The following is a 19,578-nucleotide window of genomic DNA, read 5'->3' as shown; positions in this document are numbered from 1 at the left end:
CCAGCCTGTGTCTCTTTATGATCGTTCTCTTTTAATAGCCAAATAAATGCTGAAATGGACTGTCGTGTATCAAGTAGTCCTGTCTCTGCTTTTCAAGCATGCACCATTTACAACTACAGGTCCTCTTTACAAAATACACTTCAGATGAGGGTCTGAGGAACCCGAAATCTGGAACAGTCCTAATATGCATGCTTGGGGATGGCTTTTTGGGTTCATGAAGGATTAGATTTGAATTTATTTATTTATTTTTTAGCCTATTTTCATCAAGTGGTCATTTTGGTTTCTTAGGTCCAATCCACACAGGGACTGTCCCCCTGGAGCAACTTAAGGTTTAGTGTGTTGCTCAGGGACATAATGACAGTAAGTGGCCTTTGAACCTGGCTCTTCTGGTTCATAGGCGAGTGTTACCCATTAGGCAACTACCACCCTATTTATCTGGTGGTCTCTTCACTGGAATTTTCCGGTTGTGTGTGTGACTTCACACCCACTGACCGCAAGGGTTTGTGTGAGTCGTAAATAACTAAAAGCTCACTCAGCTAAGTTGGAGCGAGACCATTTAGAGCTTTATCGGTCAAAGGATTTTGTAAACAATCCTAAATTTGATGAATAGCCAGTACAGTGATTTGTAAGACTGGGGTGATTTTGTCAAATTTTCTAGTTCGATGTCTGGCTGCAGCATTCTGAAGTATCTACTATAGCATCCAGACAATAATGCGTTGAAGTAATCTAACCTTGATGTAATAAAGGCATGGAAAAACTTTTTTTTGAATTGTGCATTGAGATTTCTTATTTTTGCAATATTTCTAAGGTGCATGAATGCTATCCTAGTGATATTATCTACATGAGAATCGAATATGAGACCTGCATCGATGAGGACACCTACTGTAGAGAATAGAGTAAAAACTCTCTACGCACAAAAGCACTGTATTCAAACCACTTCAACCTGATGTTACCTGGTAGAAAGAGGTGTGGCACAATAGAGGTTAAAAGGATGAACAGTTTCTATTTTATGAATCCCAGTAAATTATTATTGCAGTTACATGTAAATATGGTGCACCAGCCCTGGTGCTACATGTAACATTAGAACGATTAGACAAAGTTACATACTGACATAAAGTGCACGTGTGCGACACCAACAAACTGGGGTACATAAGGTGCAAACAGGGGACACAGGGAGTCCAAGAATAACATTTGACAGGGTGGTAGCAGCTTAGTGGGCAACACACTTGCCTATGAACCAGAAGACCCAGGTTCAAACCCCACTTACTACCATTGTGTCCCTGAGCAAGACACTTAACCCTCCTGTAACTACTGATTGTAAGTCATCTGATAAATGCTGTAAATGTAAATTTAACAAAAAACATACAGACAGCACTAAACTAGTACAATGTTTAATTAATGTGCAAAGTAAATAGTGCAAATACTGCTGTGCAAAATGGAACGGTGCATTAGTAGATGATATTACATATTAGATCATCAAAATGGACGATGCATGAATAGATTATATTACAGATAGATAATCAAACAATAAAACTGGGGGTAGTGTGTGAGGGTGACAGTTTAGAGGGGTGAGTCCCTGAGTGTTCAGGTGTCTGATGGCTTGTGGGATGAAGCACCAGAAACGTTATTTTACTTTACTTTACTTTACTTTATTTAGCATACACTTTTATCCAAAGTGACTTACAGGAGGAAGACACCAGCAATTCACATTCGGTTTCTATAGAATTTTGAGATTACAAAAGTAAGAGCCCCGATAAGGCCTATCTTGTCAGCATAGAGCATGCTCAGAGATTGTTAAGTGCTAGACGAAGAAAAAATTATAATGTATATATATATTTTTTTATTGTTTTGTGCATGTGTAAGTGTTAGATTTGTCTGAAATACTTTTTGAATAAGAGGGTTTTCACCTGCTTCTTAAAAGTGGTGGTAGTCTCGGCTAGTCGAATGGAGGAGGGCAGGTTGTTCCACCAGCCAGGGACAACAACGGAGAACAGAGTTGATTGGAATCGGAGACCCCGTGAAGAAGGAATTTTCAGTCTCATTTCATTTGCCGATCTGAAAGAGCGTGCAGGAGTGTAGCTAGCTAGTATTGTATTGATATAGGAGGGTGCAGTTCCATTTACAGCCCTGTAGGCAGCATCAAGGATTTGAACTCAATGCGAGCAGCTACCGGGAGCCAGTGGAGAGAGGTAAGAAGAGGTGTAACATGGGTGTTTTTTGGCTGATTGAAGATGAGATGGGCTGCCATATTTTGGATCATGTGGAGTGGTTTTATGGTGACTGCAGAGGCTCCAACCAGGAGAGAGTTACAATAGTCGAGTTTGGAGATGACCATTACCTGGACGAGGAGCTGCGTAGCCTGTTGCGAGAGGAAAGGCCTAATCTTGCAAATGTTGTAGAGAGTGAACCTGCAGGATCTGGAGATCGCAGCAACGTGATGGTTCAAACTCAGTTTGTCATTGATCCAAACTCCAAGGCTTTTTGCAGACGCTGTGGGCGTTAACAGTAGCGAGCCAATTTGAATTGAGAGGTTTTGCTGAGGGGAGTTGTTGCCCGGAAAGATCAGAATCTCTGTTTTGGATTGGTTGAGTTGGAGGTGTCATTCAGACATCCATGCCGATATGTCTGAGAGTCAGGATGAAATTTTTGTTGCTATAGTAGCATCTTCTGGTGGGAATGACAAATAGAGCTGGGTGTCATCAGCGTAAGAGTGATAAGAGAAGCCATGTGATTGGATGATGTGACCCAGTGAGCAAGTGTATATTGAGAATAGAAGGGGGCCAAGGACAGAGCCTTGTGGAACCCCTGTGGTTACCCTAGAGAGGACAGATGTCTCACCTCCCCATGATACCTTGAAAGACCTGTCGTGAAGATAAGAGATGACCCAATTTATTAAGGTTCCTATAACTCCTAAATCTGAGAGTGTGGTGAGAAGAATTTCATGATAAACTGTGTCGAAGGCAGCAGATAGATCAAGTAGGATGAAGGACAGATGATCTGCGGGCAGCTCTTGCAGCACGAAGGTCATCCATCATTGCCAGGAGGGAGGTTTCAGTTGAATACCCTTTCCTGAAACCAGACTGAAAAGGGTTGAGAATATCATGCTCGTGGAGAAATGAGGAAAGTTGAGCCAGGACTGCTCTTTCAAGAATTTTTGAAAGAAAAGGAAGGTTGGAGACTATGCAGTAGCTATCCAATAGAGACTGGTTTAATGTGGGTTTTTTGAGCAGGGGAGCAATGACAGCCTGTTTAAAAGCAGTAGGAAATGTTACTGTTGTGAGTGAGGAGTTTAAGACGTGTGTCAGAGCAGATACTATGGTGGGCTGTATGGACTGAAGGAGGTGTGAGGGGATTGGATCCAGGAGCAAGTGATGGGGTGACTAGACTGGAGAAGTTTAGACACGACCGATTCAGAGAGGGGAGTAAAGGAAGACAGTGTCCTGGTTTCAGAGGGGTAACAGCAGGATGGGGTCTGGGGTTAGGGGGTGAGAATTGTTTGCTAATGTCAGCCACCTTCTCTGTGAAGAAGGAAGCAGGAAATGCCTGAGGTGCCTGCCCGTCCGCCCTTTGTCCCCGGGGTGCTGCCGCCGCCTGAGGTGCCTGCCCGTCCGCCCTTTGTCCCCGGGGTGCTGCCGCCGCCTGAGGTGCCTGCCCGTCCGCCCTTTGTCCCCGGGGTGCTGCCGCCGCCTGAGGTGCCTGCCCGTCCGCCCTTTGTCCCCGGGGTGCTGCCGCCGCCTGAGGTGCCTGCCCGTCCGCCCTTTGTCCCCGGCGTGCTGCCGCCGCCTCAGGTGCCTGCCCGTCCGCCCTTTGCCCCCGGCGTGCTGTGAAGAAGGTAGCAAAGTCTTCAGATGAGAGAGAAGTAGAGGGGGGAGGTGGTGGAGGATTCAGGATGAAGAGAAGTGTGAAGTTGGAAGCAGAGATGAAATTTTGGAAGTCTGCTGTTTGTGGCTTGAGCAGATCGAGGTTGAAGTCTCCTAGTAGCACAAGGGGCAGTTCCTCATCTATAATGGTGGAGAGAGTTGTGTCTAGTTCCTCTACAAAGTTCCCCAGCGGATCTGGAGGATGATATACAGCAACTATGGACATTTTTACTGGGTGTGTAATAGTTACTTAATAGTTATTTTGTTTCACTATGTAGCGTCTAACTGTATATAGCTAAATGACAATAAAGCTCAACTTCAACTTATCACACTAAACCTATTTCCTGCCTCTCAACAGTTCATGTTCACACTGTTGGGTAGGTAAATTATTCATTCACTACAAGACAATTCAAACCACATTCAGCCATAAGAAACATGTACCTGTCTGCAATCTAATGAAGTTAAACTACTGAAAATGGTGACGGTGAAAACCGCACCTGATTCAACTCAAGAACTGGGTGGTAACGGGTTGAGTGGTGCAACCAGCTGTGCTAAATGAGGATAAACCCAAAAACGTGCAGAATCATTTTACTCCAGGACCGGTTTTGTAGACCCCAATCAAGTCTTTGTACAACTGGTACTAGTTATCTAATGAGTGCCAGACTTGGCAGGTCTAGAAGGTCATTAATGTTAATTATGTTTCCTATAAAAGTGGAAGCCATACATGATGGTGACTGTTATGTGGCATCATGGGTTGGTGGTCAGTGGCAGTGTTGCTGTGGGGAGGTGTTGTAGGGGTTTGTATGGGTGCAGTTCTGCTGGATGTTAAAGGTTGTACCAGGTCCTGTTCCAGCTTCTGGTCAACCTCTTCCAAGACCTGCCAATGAATCCACCTCAGGTGCCTGCCCGTGCCGCCCTTTGTCCCCGGGGTGCTGCCGCCGCCTGAGGTGCCTGCCCGTCCGCCCTTTGTCCCCGGGGTGCTGCCGCCGCCTGAGGTGCCTGCCCGTCCGCCCTTTGTCCCCGGGGTGCTGCCGCCGCCTGAGGTGCCTGCCCGTCCGCCCTTTGTCCCCGGGGTGTGCCGCCGGCCTGAGGTGCCTGCCCGTCCGCCCTTTGTCCCCGGGGTGCTGCCGCCGCCTGAGGTGCCTGCCCCGTCCGCCCTTTGTCCCCGGGGTGCTGCCGCCGCCTGAGGTGCCTGCCCGTCCGCCCTTTGTCCCGGGGTGCTGCCGCCGCCTGAGGTGCCTGCCCGTCCGCCCTTTGTCCCCGGCGTGCTGCCGCCGCCTCAGGTGCCTGCCCGTCCGCCCTTTGTCCCCGGCGTGCTGCCAGCCCCCCGGCCTCAGGTGCCCTGTGCCCGACCGCTCCCCGGGTGCTGCCGCCGCCTCAGGTGCCTGCCCGTCCGCCCTTGTCCCCGGCGTGCTGCCGCCGCCTCAGGTGCCTGCCCGTCCGCCCTTTGTCCCCGGCGTGCTGCCGCCGCCTCAGGTGCCTGCCCGTCCGCCCCTTTGTCCCCGGCGTGCTGCCGCCGCCTCAGGTGCCTGCCCGTCCGCCCTTTGTCCCCGGCGTGCTGCCGCCGCCTCAGGTGCCTGCCCGTCCGCCCTTTGTCCCCGGCGTGCTGCCGCCGCCTCAGGTGCCTGCCCGTCCGCCCTTTGTCCCCGGCGTGCTGCCGCCGCCTCAGGTGCCTGCCGGTCCCCCCTTTGTCCCCGGGATGCCTCAGGTTCCTGCACGTCCCCCGTTTGCTCCTTCACCTCAGGGAACTGGTGGGCAGCTTCAAGATCCTGGAAGTGTCCAGCAGCAGCAGCTGCTTGGCCCAGTAAAGGAGCTGACCTGGAAGTTTCCTCAGATGCCAGTAGAGCCCACGTCCCCCCCAGTGCAGTTCCAGCTGAGGGAGCCGGTATCAGTCAGCAGTGTGGCAGCTACCTGTGACGAGAATATGGTGCACGTGCAGGTTAAGAAGGACCTGTTTGGTTCTGGAGAGCTCATCCAGGCATCAGACATCTCACTAGGAGGCTGTGGGGTGACTGGAGAAGATTCTGTGGCTCAGCTGCTGTATTTTCAGTCCTATTTGCAGGCCTGTGGCAGCCAAGTAGTGGTGAGTTCTGGTTCCTCTTCGGTCAGGAATCTGTTGGACTTTCTCCAGTAACTCTGGCTTTTTCCCCCTTCAAACACAGATGACCAACGATTCCCTGGTTTATTCCTTTTCTCTGACCTACCTCCCAAGAGCCATTTCTGACACTTCTGCTCCAATAGTCAGAACCAGTGGTGCTGTAATTAGAATTGAATGCCACTATTTGAGGTGAGCTCTAGCTGATCTGCTCTCCCATGTCTCTCTGTATTTAGATGCTTTTTGATATCGGTTTCTTCTTGCATGTGACCAGGCTTCACAATGTGAGTAGCAATGCCCTGCAGCCTGCCTGGGTCCCATATGCTGCTACTAAAACTGCAGAGGAGCTGCTGGTCTTCACTCTCAAGCTCATGACTGGTAGGTACAGTTGTGGTCCAGTGTTCCACTGTGTTGGCTGTTCCTAACATTTGCATTTCTCTTCAGATGATTGGAAGTTTGAGAGGCCTTCCAACATCTATTACATGGGAGATCTGATCCATTTTGAGGCTTCTGTCAAGCAGTACAACCATGTCCCCCTCCGGGTGTTTGTTGATACCTGTGTGGTCACCGCTGTCCCTGATGCAGCTGCTGCTCCCAGTTATCTCTTCATTCAGAACCATGGGTGAGGAGCAGCTTCATTTCTTTATGGCTTTGTTTTATGATGTGCTGTAGTCTCATTTTGCTCTCCTTTTTATTATAGGTGTCTGGTTGATTCCAAGCTCACTGGCTCATCTTCTCGCTTCCTGCCCCGTACACAGGATTTCAAGCTCCAGTTCCAGCTGGAGGCTTTCAGGTTTCAGCAGGGGGACACTGGCTCTGTACGTGTCTCAAGCTAGCCCTTCGCTCTCATGGTTCCACCACCTTGGCATGGTGGCTGACCGTCCGTATCTCTCTTGTTCCAGCTGTTCATCACTTGCTTGCTGAAGGCAACAGCGGCTGCTTCCCCGACTGATGCTGAGCACAAGGCCTGTTCTTTTGTAGGACACAAGTAGGTCTGGACTAGACGGCTGCATTACAAACATCCACATGTACTTTTTATTCAGGCCCTGATCTTTCTATGAAGGTGGGCTGGTGCAGGTGGAGAGGACCAACTGTGTAGCTGCTGTGATGGTTCTTGTGGGTCCAGGAAGGCAAGAGATCTGACCTCTGTCTCAGGTATGTGGACATGGCGTCCATTTTTCTCTTTCTGTTTGTGCTGATCCATTTTAATCTGTTCCTCTTCCTTGCTTTCAGATTCTGGATGGGAGAAAGAAATATCTTTGGGACCGTTGTTCATCAGAGGTTGACCAGCCTGTGTCTCTTTATGATCGTTCTCTTTTAATAGCCAAATAAATGCTGAAATGGACTGTCGTGTATCAAGTAGTCCTGTCTCTGCTTTTCAAGCATGCACCATTTACAACTACAGGTCCTCTTTACAAAATACACTTCAGATGAGGGTCTGAGGAACCCGAAATCTGGAACAGTCCTAATATGCATGCTTGGGGATGGCTTTTTGGGTTCATGAAGGATTAGATTTGAATTTATTTATTTATTTTTTAGCCTATTTTCATCAAGTGGTCATTTTGGTTTCTTAGGTCCAATCCACACAGGGACTGTCCCCCTGGAGCAACTTAAGGTTTAGTGTGTTGCTCAGGGACATAATGACAGTAAGTGGCCTTTGAACCTGGCTCTTCTGGTTCATAGGCGAGTGTTACCCATTAGGCAACTACCACCCTATTTATCTGGTGGTCTCTTCACTGGAATTTTCCGGTTGTGTGTGTGACTTCACACCCACTGACCGCAAGGGTTTGTGTGAGTCGTAAATAACTAAAAGCTCACTCAGCTAAGTTGGAGCGAGACCATTTAGAGCTTTATCGGTCAAAGGATTTTGTAAACAATCCTAAATTTGATGAATAGCCAGTACAGTGATTTGTAAGACTGGGGTGATTTTGTCAAATTTTCTAGTTCGATGTCTGGCTGCAGCATTCTGAAGTATCTACTATAGCATCCAGACAATAATGCGTTGAAGTAATCTAACCTTGATGTAATAAAGGCATGGAAAAACTTTTTTTGAATTGTGCATTGAGATTTCTTATTTTTGCAATATTTCTAAGGTGCATGAATGCTATCCTAGTGATATTATCTACATGAGAATCGAATATGAGACCTGCATCGATGAGGACACCTACTGTAGAGAATAGAGTAAAAACTCTCTACGCACAAAAGCACTGTATTCAAACCACTTCAACCTGATGTTACCTGGTAGAAAGAGGTGTGGCACAATAGAGGTTAAAAGGATGAACAGTTTCTATTTTATGAATCCCAGTAAATTATTATTGCAGTTACATGTAAATATGGTGCACCAGCCCTGGTGCTACATGTAACATTAGAACGATTAGACAAAGTTACATACTGACATAAAGTGCATGTGTGCGACACCAACAAACTGGGGTACATAAGGTGCAAACAGGGGACACAGGGAGTCCAAGAATAACATTTGACAGGGTGGTAGCAGCTTAGTGGGCAACACACTTGCCTATGAACCAGAAGACCCAGGTTCAAACCCCACTTACTACCATTGTGTCCCTGAGCAAGACACTTAACCCTCCTGTAACTACTGATTGTAAGTCATCTGATAAATGCTGTAAATGTAAATTTAACAAAAAACATACAGACAGCACTAAACTAGTACAATGTTTAATTAATGTGCAAAGTAAATAGTGCAAATACTGCTGTGCAAAATGGAACGGTGCATTAGTAGATGATATTACATATTAGATCATCAAAAATGGACGATGCATGAATAGATTATATTACAGATAGATAATCAAACAATAAAACTGGGGTAGTGTGTGAGGGTGACAGTTTAGAGGGGTGAGTCCCTGAGTGTTCAGGTGTCTGATGGCTTGTGGATGAAGCACCAGAAACGTTATTTTACTTTACTTTACTTTACTTTATTTAGCATACACTTTTATCCAAAGTGACTTACAGGAGGAAGACACCAGCAATTCACATTCGGTTTCTATAGAATTTTGAGATTACAAAAGTAAGAGCCCCGATAAGGCCTATCTTGTCAGCATAGAGCATGCTCAGAGATTGTTAAGTGCTAGACGAAGAAAAAATTATAATGTATATATATATTTTTTTATTGTTTTGTGCATGTGTAAGTGTTAGATTTGTCTGAAATACTTTTTGAATAAGAGGGTTTTCACCTGCTTCTTAAAAGTGGTGGTAGTCTCGGCTAGTCGAATGGAGGAGGGCAGGTTGTTCCACCAGCCAGGGACAACAACGGAGAACAGAGTTGATTGGAATCGGAGACCCCGTGAAGAAGGAATTTTCAGTCTCATTTCATTTGCCGATCTGAAAGAGCGTGCAGGAGTGTAGCTAGCTAGTATTGTATTGATATAGGAGGGTGCAGTTCCATTTACAGCCCTGTAGGCAGCATCAAGGATTTGAACTCAATGCGAGCAGCTACCGGGAGCCAGTGGAGAGAGGTAAGAAGAGGTGTAACATGGGTGTTTTTTGGCTGATTGAAGATGAGATGGGCTGCCATATTTTGGATCATGTGGAGTGGTTTTATGGTGACTGCAGAGGCTCCAACCAGGAGAGAGTTACAATAGTCGAGTTTGGAGATGACCATTACCTGGACGAGGAGCTGCGTAGCCTGTTGCGAGAGGAAAGGCCTAATCTTGCAAATGTTGTAGAGAGTGAACCTGCAGGATCTGGAGATCGCAGCAACGTGATGGTTCAAACTCAGTTTGTCATTGATCCAAACTCCAAGGCTTTTTGCAGACGCTGTGGGCGTTAACAGTAGCGAGCCAATTTGAATTGAGAGGTTTTGCTGAGGGGAGTTGTTGCCCGGAAAGATCAGAATCTCTGTTTTGGATTGGTTGAGTTGGAGGTGTCATTCAGACATCCATGCCGATATGTCTGAGAGTCAGGATGAAATTTTTGTTGCTATAGTAGCATCTTCTGGTGGGAATGACAAATAGAGCTGGGTGTCATCAGCGTAAGAGTGATAAGAGAAGCCATGTGATTGGATGATGTGACCCAGTGAGCAAGTGTATATTGAGAATAGAAGGGGGCCAAGGACAGAGCCTTGTGGAACCCCTGTGGTTACCCTAGAGAGGACAGATGTCTCACCTCCCCATGATACCTTGAAAGACCTGTCGTGAAGATAAGAGATGACCCAATTTATTAAGGTTCCTATAACTCCTAAATCTGAGAGTGTGGTGAGAAGAATTTCATGATAAACTGTGTCGAAGGCAGCAGATCGATCAAGTAGGATGAAGGACAGATGATCTGCGGGCAGCTCTTGCAGCACGAAGGTCATCCATCATTGCCAGGAGGGAGGTTTCAGTTGAATGCCCTTTCCTGAAACCAGACTGAAACGGGTTGAGAAGCTCATGCTCGTGGAGAAATGAGGAAAGTTGAGCCAGGACTGCTCTTTCAAGAATTTTTGAAAGAAAAGGAAGGTTGGAGACTATGTGGTAGCTATCCAATAGAGACTGGTTTAATGTGGGTTTTTGAGCAGGGGAGCAATGGCAGCCTGTTTAAAAGCAGTAGGAAATGTTCCTGTTGTGAGTGCGGAGTTTAAGACATGTGTCAGAGCAGATACTATGGTGGGCTGTATGGACTGAAGGAGGTGTGAGGGGATTTGATCCAGGGAGAGAGTGGTGGGGTGACTAGACTGGAGAAGTTTAGACACAACCGATTCAGAGAGGGGAGTAAAGGAAGACAGTGTCCTGGTTTCAGAGGTAACAGCAGGATGGGGTCTGGGGTTAGGGGGTGAGAATTGTTTGCTAATGTCAGCCACCTTCTCTTGCTCAGGGACACAATGGTAGTAAGCAGGATTTGAACCCGGGTATTCTGGTTCATAGGCGAGTATGTTACCCCTAGGCTACTACCACCCCCATCTATAATGGTGGAGAGAGTTGTGTCTAGTTCCTCTACAAAGTTCCCCAGTGGATCTGGAGGATGATATACAGCAACTATGGACATTACACTGGGTGTGTAATAGTTACTTAATAGTTATTTTGTTTCACTATATAGCGTCTAACATGTATATAGCTAAAATGACAATAAAGCTCAACTTCAACTTATCACACTAAAACTATTTCCTGCCTCTCAACTGTTCATGTTCACACTGTTGGGTAGGTAAATTATTCATTCACTACAAGACAATTCAAACCACATTCAACTATAAGAAACATGTACCTGTCTGCAATCTAATGAAGTTAAACTACTGAAAATGGTGACGGTGAAACCGCACCTGATTCCACTCAAGAACTGGGTGGTAACGGGTTGAGTGGTGCAACCAGCTGTGCTAAATGAGGATAAACCCAAAAACGTGCAGGATCATTTTACTCCAGGACCGGTTTTGAGACCCCAATTAGTCTTTGTACAACTGATACTAGTTATCTAATGAGTGCCAGACTTTGGCAGGTCTAGAAGGTCATTAATGTTAATTATGTTTCTTATAAAGTGGAAGCCATACATGGTGGTGTCTGTAATGTGGCATCATGGTGTTGGTGGTCAGTGGTCAGTGTTGCTGTGGGGAGGGTGTTGTAGGGGTTTGTATGGGTGCAGTTCTGCTGGATGTTAAAGGTGTACCAGCTCCTGTTCCAGCTTCTGGTCAACCTCTTCCAAGACCTGCAATGAAACCACCTCAGGGGTGCCTGCCAGTCCCCCCGTGTGTCCCCGGGGTGCCTGCCGCCGCCTCAGGTGCCTGCCAGTCCCCCCCGTTGTCCCCGGGGTGCTGCCGCCGCCTCAGGTGCCTGCCAGTCCCCCGTTTGTCCACGGGCTGCTGCCCGCCGCTCAGGTGCCTGCCAGTCCCCCGTTTGTCCCCGGGTGCTGCCGCCCGCCTCAGGTGCCTGCCCGTCCCCCGTTTGTCCCCGGGGTGCTGCCGCCGCCTCAGGTGCCTGCCCGTCCCCCGTTTGTCCCCGGGGTGCTGCCGCCGCCTCAGGTGCCTGCCCGTCCCCCGTTTGTCCCGGGGTGCTGCCGCCGCCTCAGGTGCCTGCCCGTCCCCCGTTGTCCCGGGGTGCTGCCGCCGCCTCAGGTGCCTGCCCGTACCCCGTTTGTCCCCGGGGGTGCTGCCGCCCGCCTCAGGTGCCTGCCCGTCCCCCGTTTGTCCCCGGGGTGCTGCCGCCGCCTCAGGTGCCTGCCCGTCCCCCGTTTTGTCCCCGGGGTGCTGCCGCCGCATCAGGGCTGCCGTCCACCGTTTGTCCCGGGTGCGCCGCCTCAGGTGCCTGCCGTCCCCGTTTGTCCCCGGGGTGCTGCCGCCGCCTCAGGTGCCTGCCCGTCCGCCCTTTGTCCCCGGGGTGCTGCCGCCGCCTCAGGTTGCCTGCCAGTCCGCCCTTTGTCCCACGGGGTGCTGCCACCGCCTCAGGTGCCTGCCAGTCCGCCCTTGTCCCCGGGGTGCTGCCACCGCCTCAGGTGCCTGCCAGTCCGCCCTTTGTCCCCGGGGTGCTGCCACCGCCTCAGGTGCCTGCCAGTCCGCCCTTTGTCCCCGGGGTGCTGCCACCGCCTCAGGTGCCTGCCAGTCCGCCCTTTGTCCCCGGGGTGCTGCCACCGCCTCAGGTGCCTGCCAGTCCGCCCTTGTCCCCGGAGTGCTGCCACCGCCCTCAGGTGCCTGCCAGTCCGCCCTTTGTCCCAGGGTTTGTGCCACCACCGCTGCCTGCCCGACCTCCCTTTGTCCCCGGGATGCCTCAAGTGCCTGCCCGTCCCCCCTTTGTCCCCTGGTTTGTGCCACCACCGCCTCAGGTGCCTGCCGGTCCCCCCTTTGTCCCCGGGATGCCTCAGGTTCCTGCACGTCCCCCGTTTGCTCCTTCGCCTCAGGGATCAGGGGGGCAGCTTCAAGATCCTGGAAGTGTCCAGCAGCAGCAGCTGCTTGGCCCAGTAAAGGAGCTGACCTGGAAGTTTCCTCAGATGCCAGTAGAGCCCACGTCCCCCCCAGTGCAGTTCCAGCTGAGGGAGCCGGTATCAGTCAGCAGTGTGGCAGCTACCTGTGACGAGAATATGGTCCACGTGCAGGTTAAGAAGGACCTGTTGGTTCTGGAGAGCTCATCCAGGCATCAGACATCTCACTAGGAGGCTGTGGGGTGACTGGAGAAGATTCTGTGGCTCAGCTGCTGTATTTTCAGTCCTATTTGCAGGCCTGTGGCAGCCAAGTAGTGGTGAGTTCTGGTTCCTCTTCGGTCAGGAATCTGTTGGACTTTCTCCAGTAACTCTGGCTTTTTTCCCCCTTCAAACACAGATGACCAACGATTCCCTGGTTTATTCCTTTTCTCTGACCTACCTCCCAAGAGCCATTTCTGACACTTCTGCTCCAATAGTCAGAACCAGTGGTGCTGTAATTAGAATTGAATGCCACTATTTGAGGTGAGCTCTAGCTGATCTGCTCTCCCATGTCTCTCTGTATTTAGATGCTTTTTGATATCGGTTTCTTCTTGCATGTGACCAGGCTTCACAATGTGAGTAGCAATGCCCTGCAGCCTGCCTGGGTCCCATATGCTGCTACTAAAACTGCAGAGGAGCTGCTGGTCTTCACTCTCAAGCTCATGACTGGTAGGTACAGTTGTGGTCCAGTGTTCCACTGTGTTGGCTGTTCCTAACATTTGCATTTCTCTTCAGATGATTGGAAGTTTGAGAGGCCTTCCAACATCTATTACATGGGAGATCTGATCCATTTTGAGGCTTCTGTCAAGCAGTACAACCATGTCCCCCTCCGGGTGTTTGTTGATACCTGTGTGGTCACCGCTGTCCCTGATGCAGCTGCTGCTCCCAGTTATCTCTTCATTCAGAACCATGGGTGAGGAGCAGCTTCATTTCTTTATGGCTTTGTTTTATGATGTGCTGTAGTCTCATTTTGCTCTCCTTTTTATTATAGGTGTCTGGTTGATTCCAAGCTCACTGGCTCATCTTCTCGCTTCCTGCCCCGTACACAGGATTTCAAGCTCCAGTTCCAGCTGGAGGCTTTCAGGTTTCAGCAGGGGGACACTGGCTCTGTACGTGTCTCAAGCTAGCCCTTCGCTCTCATGGTTCCACCACCTTGGCATGGTGGCTGACCGTCCGTATCTCTCTTGTTCCAGCTGTTCATCACTTGCTTGCTGAAGGCAACAGCGGCTGCTTCCCCGACTGATGCTGAGCACAAGGCCTGTTCTTTTGTAGGACACAAGTAGGTCTGGACTAGACGGCTGCATTACAAACATCCACATGTACTTTTTATTCAGGCCCTGATCTTTCTATGAAGGTGGGCTGGTGCAGGTGGAGAGGACCAACTGTGTAGCTGCTGTGATGGTTCTTGTGGGTCCAGGAAGGCAAGAGATCTGACCTCTGTCTCAGGTATGTGGACATGGCGTCCATTTTTCTCTTTCTGTTTGTGCTGATCCATTTTAATCCTGTTCCTCTTCCTTGCTTCAGATTCTGGATGGGAGAAAGAAATATCTTTGGGACCGTTGTTCATCAGAGGTTGACCAGCCTGTGTCTCTTTATGATCGTTCTCTTTTAATAGCCAAATAAATGCTGAAATGGACTGTCGTGTATCAAGTAGTCCTGTCTCTGCTTTTCAAGCATGCACCATTTACAACTACAGGTCCTCTTTACAAAATACACTTCAGATGAGGGTCTGAGGAACCCGAAATCTGGAACAGTCCTAATATGCATGCTTGGGGATGGCTTTTTGGGTTCATGAAGGATTAGATTTGAATTTATTTATTTATTTTTTAGCCTATTTTCATCAAGTGGTCATTTTGGTTTCTTAGGTCCAATCCACACAGGGACTGTCCCCCTGGAGCAACTTAAGGTTTAGTGTGTTGCTCAGGGACATAATGACAGTAAGTGGCCTTTGAACCTGGCTCTTCTGGTTCATAGGCGAGTGTTACCCATTAGGCAACTACCACCCTATTTATCTGGTGGTCTCTTCACTGGAATTTTCCGGTTGTGTGTGTGACTTCACACCCACTGACCGCAAGGGTTTGTGTGAGTCGTAAATAACTAAAAGCTCACTCAGCTAAGTTGGAGCGAGACCATTTAGAGCTTTATCGGTCAAAGGATTTTGTAAACAATCCTAAATTTGATGAATAGCCAGTACAGTGATTTGTAAGACTGGGGGTGATTTTGTCAAATTTCTAGTTCGATGTCTGGCTGCAGCATTCTGAAGTATCTACTATAGCATCCAGACAATAATGCGTTGAAGTAATCTAACCTTGATGTAATAAAGGCATGGAAAAACTTTTTTTGAATTGTGCATGAGATTTCTTATTTTTGCAATATTTCTAAGGTGCATGAATGCTATCCTAGTGATATTATCTACATGAGAATCGAATATGAGACCTGCATCGATGAGGACACCTACTGTAGAGAATAGAGTAAAAACTCTCTACGCACAAAAGCACTGTATTCAAACCACTTCAACCTGATGTTACCTGGTAGAAAGAGGTGTGGCACAATAGAGGTTAAAAGGATGAACAGTTTCTATTTTATGAATCCCAGTAAATTATTATTGCAGTTACATGTAAATATGGTGCACCAGCCCTGGTGCTACATGTAACATTAGAACGATTAGACAAAGTTACATACTGACATAAAGTGCACGTGTGCGACACCAACAAACTGGGGTACATAAGGTGCAAACAGGGGACACAGGGAGTCCAAGAATAACATTTGACAGGGTGGTAGCAGCTTAGTGGGCAACACACTTGCCTATGAACCAGAAGACCCAGGTTCAAACCCCACTTACTACCATTGTGTCCCTGAGCAAGACACTTAACCCTCCTGTAACTACTGATTGTAAGTCATCTGATAAATGCTGTAAATGTAAATTTAACAAAAAACATACAGACAGCACTAAACTAGTACAATGTTTAATTAATGTGCAAAGTAAATAGTGCAAATACTGCTGTGCAAAATGGAACGGTGCATTAGTAGATGATATTACATATTAGATCATCAAAAATGGACGATGCATGAATAGATTATATTACAGATAGATAATCAAACAATAAAACTGGGGTAGTGTGTGAGGGTGACAGTTTAGAGGGGTGAGTCCCTGAGTGTTCAGGTGTCTGATGGCTTGTGGGATGAAGCACCAGAAACGTTATTTTACTTTACTTTACTTACTTTATTTAGCATACACTTTTATCCAAAGTGACTTACAGGAGGAAGACACCAGCAATTCACATTCGGTTTCTATAGAATTTTGAGATTACAAAAGTAAGAGCCCCGATAAGGCCTATCTTGTCAGCATAGAGCATGCTCAGAGATTGTTAAGTGCTAGACGAAGAAAAATTATAATGTATATATATTTTTTTTATTGTTTTGTGCATGTGTAAGTGTTAGATTTGTCTGAAATACTTTTTGAATAAGAGGGTTTTTCACCTGCTTCTTAAAAGTGGTGGTAGTCTCGGCTAGTCGAATGGAGGAGGGCAGGTTGTTCCACCAGCCAGGGACAACAACGGAGAACAGAGTTGATTGGAATCGGAGACCCCGTGAAGAAGGAATTTTCAGTCTCATTTCATTTGCCGATCTGAAAGAGCGTGCAGGAGTGTAGCTAGCTAGTATTGTATTGATATAGGAGGGTGCAATTCCATTTACAGCCCTGTAGGCAGCATCAAGGATTTGAACTCAATGCGAGCAGCTACCGGGAGCCAGTGGAGAGAGGTAAGAAGAGGTGTAACATGGGTGTTTTTTGGCTGATTGAAGATGAGATGGGCTGCCATATTTTGGATCATGTGGAGTGGTTTTATGGTGACTGCAGAGGCTCCAACCAGGAGAGAGTTACAATAGTCGAGTTTGGAGATGACCATTACCTGGACGAGGAGCTGCGTAGCCTGTTGCGAGAGGAAAGGCCTAATCTTGCAAATGTTGTAGAGAGTGAACCTGCAGGATCTGGAGATCGCAGCAACGTGATGGTTCAAACTCAGTTTGTCATTGATCCAAACTCCAAGGCTTTTTGCAGACGCTGTGGGCGTTAACAGTAGCGAGCCAATTTGAATTGAGAGGTTTTGCTGAGGGGAGTTGTTGCCCGGAAAGATCAGAATCTCTGTTTTGGATTGGTTGAGTTGGAGGTGTCATTCAGACATCCATGCCGATATGTCTGAGAGTCAGGATGAAATTTTTGTTGCTATAGTAGCATCTTCTGGTGGGAATGACAAATAGAGCTGGGTGTCATCAGCGTAAGAGTGATAAGAGAAGCCATGTGATTGGATGATGTGACCCAGTGAGCAAGTGTATATTGAGAATAGAAGGGGGCCAAGGACAGAGCCTTGTGGAACCCCTGTGGTTACCCTAGAGAGGACAGATGTCTCACCTCCCCATGATACCTTGAAAGACCTGTCGTGAAGATAAGAGATGACCCAATTTATTAAGGTTCCTATAACTCCTAAATCTGAGAGTGTGGTGAGAAGAATTTCATGATAAACTGTGTCGAAGGCAGCAGATCGATCAAGTAGGATGAAGGACAGATGATCTGCGGGCAGCTCTTGCAGCACGAAGGTCATCCATCATTGCCAGGAGGGAGGTTTCAGTTGAATGCCCTTTCCTGAAACCAGACTGAAACGGGTTGAGAAGCTCATGCTCGTGGAGAAATGAGGAAAGTTGAGCCAGGACTGCTCTTTCAAGAATTTTTGAAAGAAAAGGAAGGTTGGAGACTATGTGGTAGCTATCCAATAGAGACTGGTTTAATGTGGGTTTTTGAGCAGGGGAGCAATGGCAGCCTGTTTAAAAGCAGTAGGAAATGTTCCTGTTGTGAGTGCGGAGTTTAAGACATGTGTCAGAGCAGATACTATGGTGGGCTGTATGGACTGAAGGAGGTGTGAGGGGATTTGATCCAGGGAGAGAGTGGTGGGGTGACTAGACTGGAGAAGTTTAGACACAACCGATTCAGAGAGGGGAGTAAAGGAAGACAGTGTCCTGGTTTCAGAGGTAACAGCAAGGATGGGGTCCTGGGGTTAGGGGGTGAGAATTGTTTGCTAATGTCAGCCACCTTCTCTTGCTCAGGGACACAATGGTAGTAAGCAGGATTTGAACCCGGGTATTCTGGTTCATAGGCGAGTATGTTACCCCTAGGCTACTACCACCCCCATCTATAATGGTGGAGAGAGTTGTGTCTAGTTCCTCTACAAAGTTCCCCAGTGGATCTGGAGGATGATATACAGCAACTATGGACATTACACTGGGTGTGTAATAGTTACTTAATAGTTATTTTGTTTCACTATATAGCGTCTAACATGTATATAGCTAAAATGACAATAAAGCTCAACTTCAACTTATCACACTAAAACTATTTCCTGCCTCTCAACTGTTCATGTTCACACTGTTGGGTAGGTAAATTATTCATTCACTACAAGACAATTCAAACCACATTCAACTATAAGAAACATGTACCTGTCTGCAATCTAATGAAGTTAAACTACTGAAAATGGTGACGGGAAACCGCACCTGATTCCACTCAAGAACTGGGTGGTAACGGGTTGAGTGGTGCAACCAGCTGTGCTAAATGAGGATAAACCAAAAACGTGCAGGATCATTTTACTCCAGGACCGGTTTTGTAGACCCCAATCTAGTCTTTGTACAACTGATACTAGTTATCTAATGAGTGCAGACTTGGCAGGTCTAGAAGGTCATTAATGTTAATTATGTTTCTTATAAAAGTGGAAGCCATACATGGTGGTGTCTGTAATGTGGCATCATGGGTTGGTGGTCAGTGGCAGTGTTGCTGTGGGGAGGTGTTGTAGGGGTTTGTATGGGTTGCAGTTCTGCTGGATGTTAAGGTGTACCAGCTCCTGTTCCAGCTTCTGGTCAACCTCTTCCAAGACCTGCAATGAAACCACCTCAGGTGCCTGCCAGTCCCCCGTTTGTCCCCGGGGTGCTGCCGCCGCCTCAGGTGCTGCCAGTCCCCCGTTTGTCCCCGGGTGCTGCCGCCGCCTCAGGTGCCTGCCATTCCCCCGTTTGTCCCCGGGCTGCCGCCACCTCAGGTGCCTGCCCGTCCCCCGTTTGTCCCCGGGGTGCTGCCGCCGCCTCAGGTGCCTGCCCGTCCCCCGTTTGTCCCCGGGGTGCTGCCGCCGCCTCAGGTGCCTGCCCGTCCCCCGTTTGTCCCCGGGGTGCTGCTGCCGCCGCCTCAGGTGCCTGCCCGTCCCCCGTTTTCCCCGGGGTGCTGCCGCCGCCTCAGGTGCCTGCCCGTCCCCCGTTTGTCCCCGGGTGCTGCCGCCGCCTCAGGTGCCTGCCCGTCCCCCGTTTGTCCCCGGGTGCTGCCGCCCCCTCAGGTGCCTGCCCTCCCCCGTTTGTCCCCGGGTTTGTGCCGCCGCCTCAGGTGCCTGCCAGTCCGCCCTTTGTCCCCGGGGTGCTGCCACCGCCTCTCAGGTGCCTGCCAGTCCCCCTTTGTCCCCGGGGTGCTGCCACCGCCTCAGGTGCCTGCCAGTCCCCCTTTGTCCCGGGGTGCTGCCACCCCTCAGGTGCCTGCCAGTCCGCCCTTTGTCCCCGGGTGCTGCCACCCGCCTCAGGTGCCTGCCAGTCCGCCCTTTGTCCCCGGGGTGCTGGCCACCGCCTCAGGTGCCTGCCAGTCCGCCCTTTGTCCCCGGTGCTGCCACCGCCTCAGGTGCCTGCCAGTCCGCCCTTTGTCCCCGGGGTGCTGCCACCGCCTCAGGT

At 48.8% G+C, this 19,578-nt stretch overlaps 1 protein-coding gene and 1 pseudogene across 1 annotated transcript; both read left to right on the top strand.

The window, feature by feature from the left end:
- Window positions 1–5,559: 5,559 nt before the first annotated feature.
- LOC114777334 (zona pellucida sperm-binding protein 3-like) lies at window positions 5,560–7,241 on the top strand. Its single transcript, XM_028966964.1, has 8 exons — window positions 5,560–5,943; window positions 6,023–6,147; window positions 6,230–6,333; window positions 6,400–6,577; window positions 6,656–6,773; window positions 6,858–6,943; window positions 7,019–7,110; window positions 7,189–7,241. The coding sequence occupies exons 1-8, from the start codon at window positions 5,560–5,562 to the stop codon at window positions 7,239–7,241; spliced, it is 1,140 nt and encodes a 379-aa protein (XP_028822797.1).
- A 5,485-nt stretch (window positions 7,242–12,726) lies between these two features.
- On the top strand, window positions 12,727–18,758 carry LOC114777333 (zona pellucida sperm-binding protein 3-like; annotated as a pseudogene).
- The last annotated feature ends 820 nt before the right edge of the window (window positions 18,759–19,578 follow it).

This window comes from Denticeps clupeoides, unplaced genomic scaffold (assembly GCF_900700375.1).
Source record: "Denticeps clupeoides unplaced genomic scaffold, fDenClu1.1, whole genome shotgun sequence".
In the NCBI taxonomy this organism is placed as follows: Eukaryota; Metazoa; Chordata; class Actinopteri; order Clupeiformes; family Denticipitidae; genus Denticeps; species Denticeps clupeoides.
The sequence above is the reverse complement of the archived record's forward strand: the minus strand, read 5'-3'. Positions and strand labels throughout refer to the sequence as shown.

Bases quoted from the DNA above. Each gene is read 5' to 3' on its own strand.
- LOC114777334 (XM_028966964.1), top strand. From the start codon at position 5,560: ATGCCTCAGGTTCCTGCACGTCCCCCGTTTGCTCCTTCACCTCAGGGA. The intron at 6,334-6,399 runs GTAGGTACAGTT...ATTTCTCTTCAG, and splicing joins CACTCTCAAGCTCATGACTG to ATGATTGGAAGTTTGAGAGG. The intron at 7,111-7,188 runs GTATGTGGACAT...CCTTGCTTTCAG, and splicing joins AGATCTGACCTCTGTCTCAG to ATTCTGGATGGGAGAAAGAA.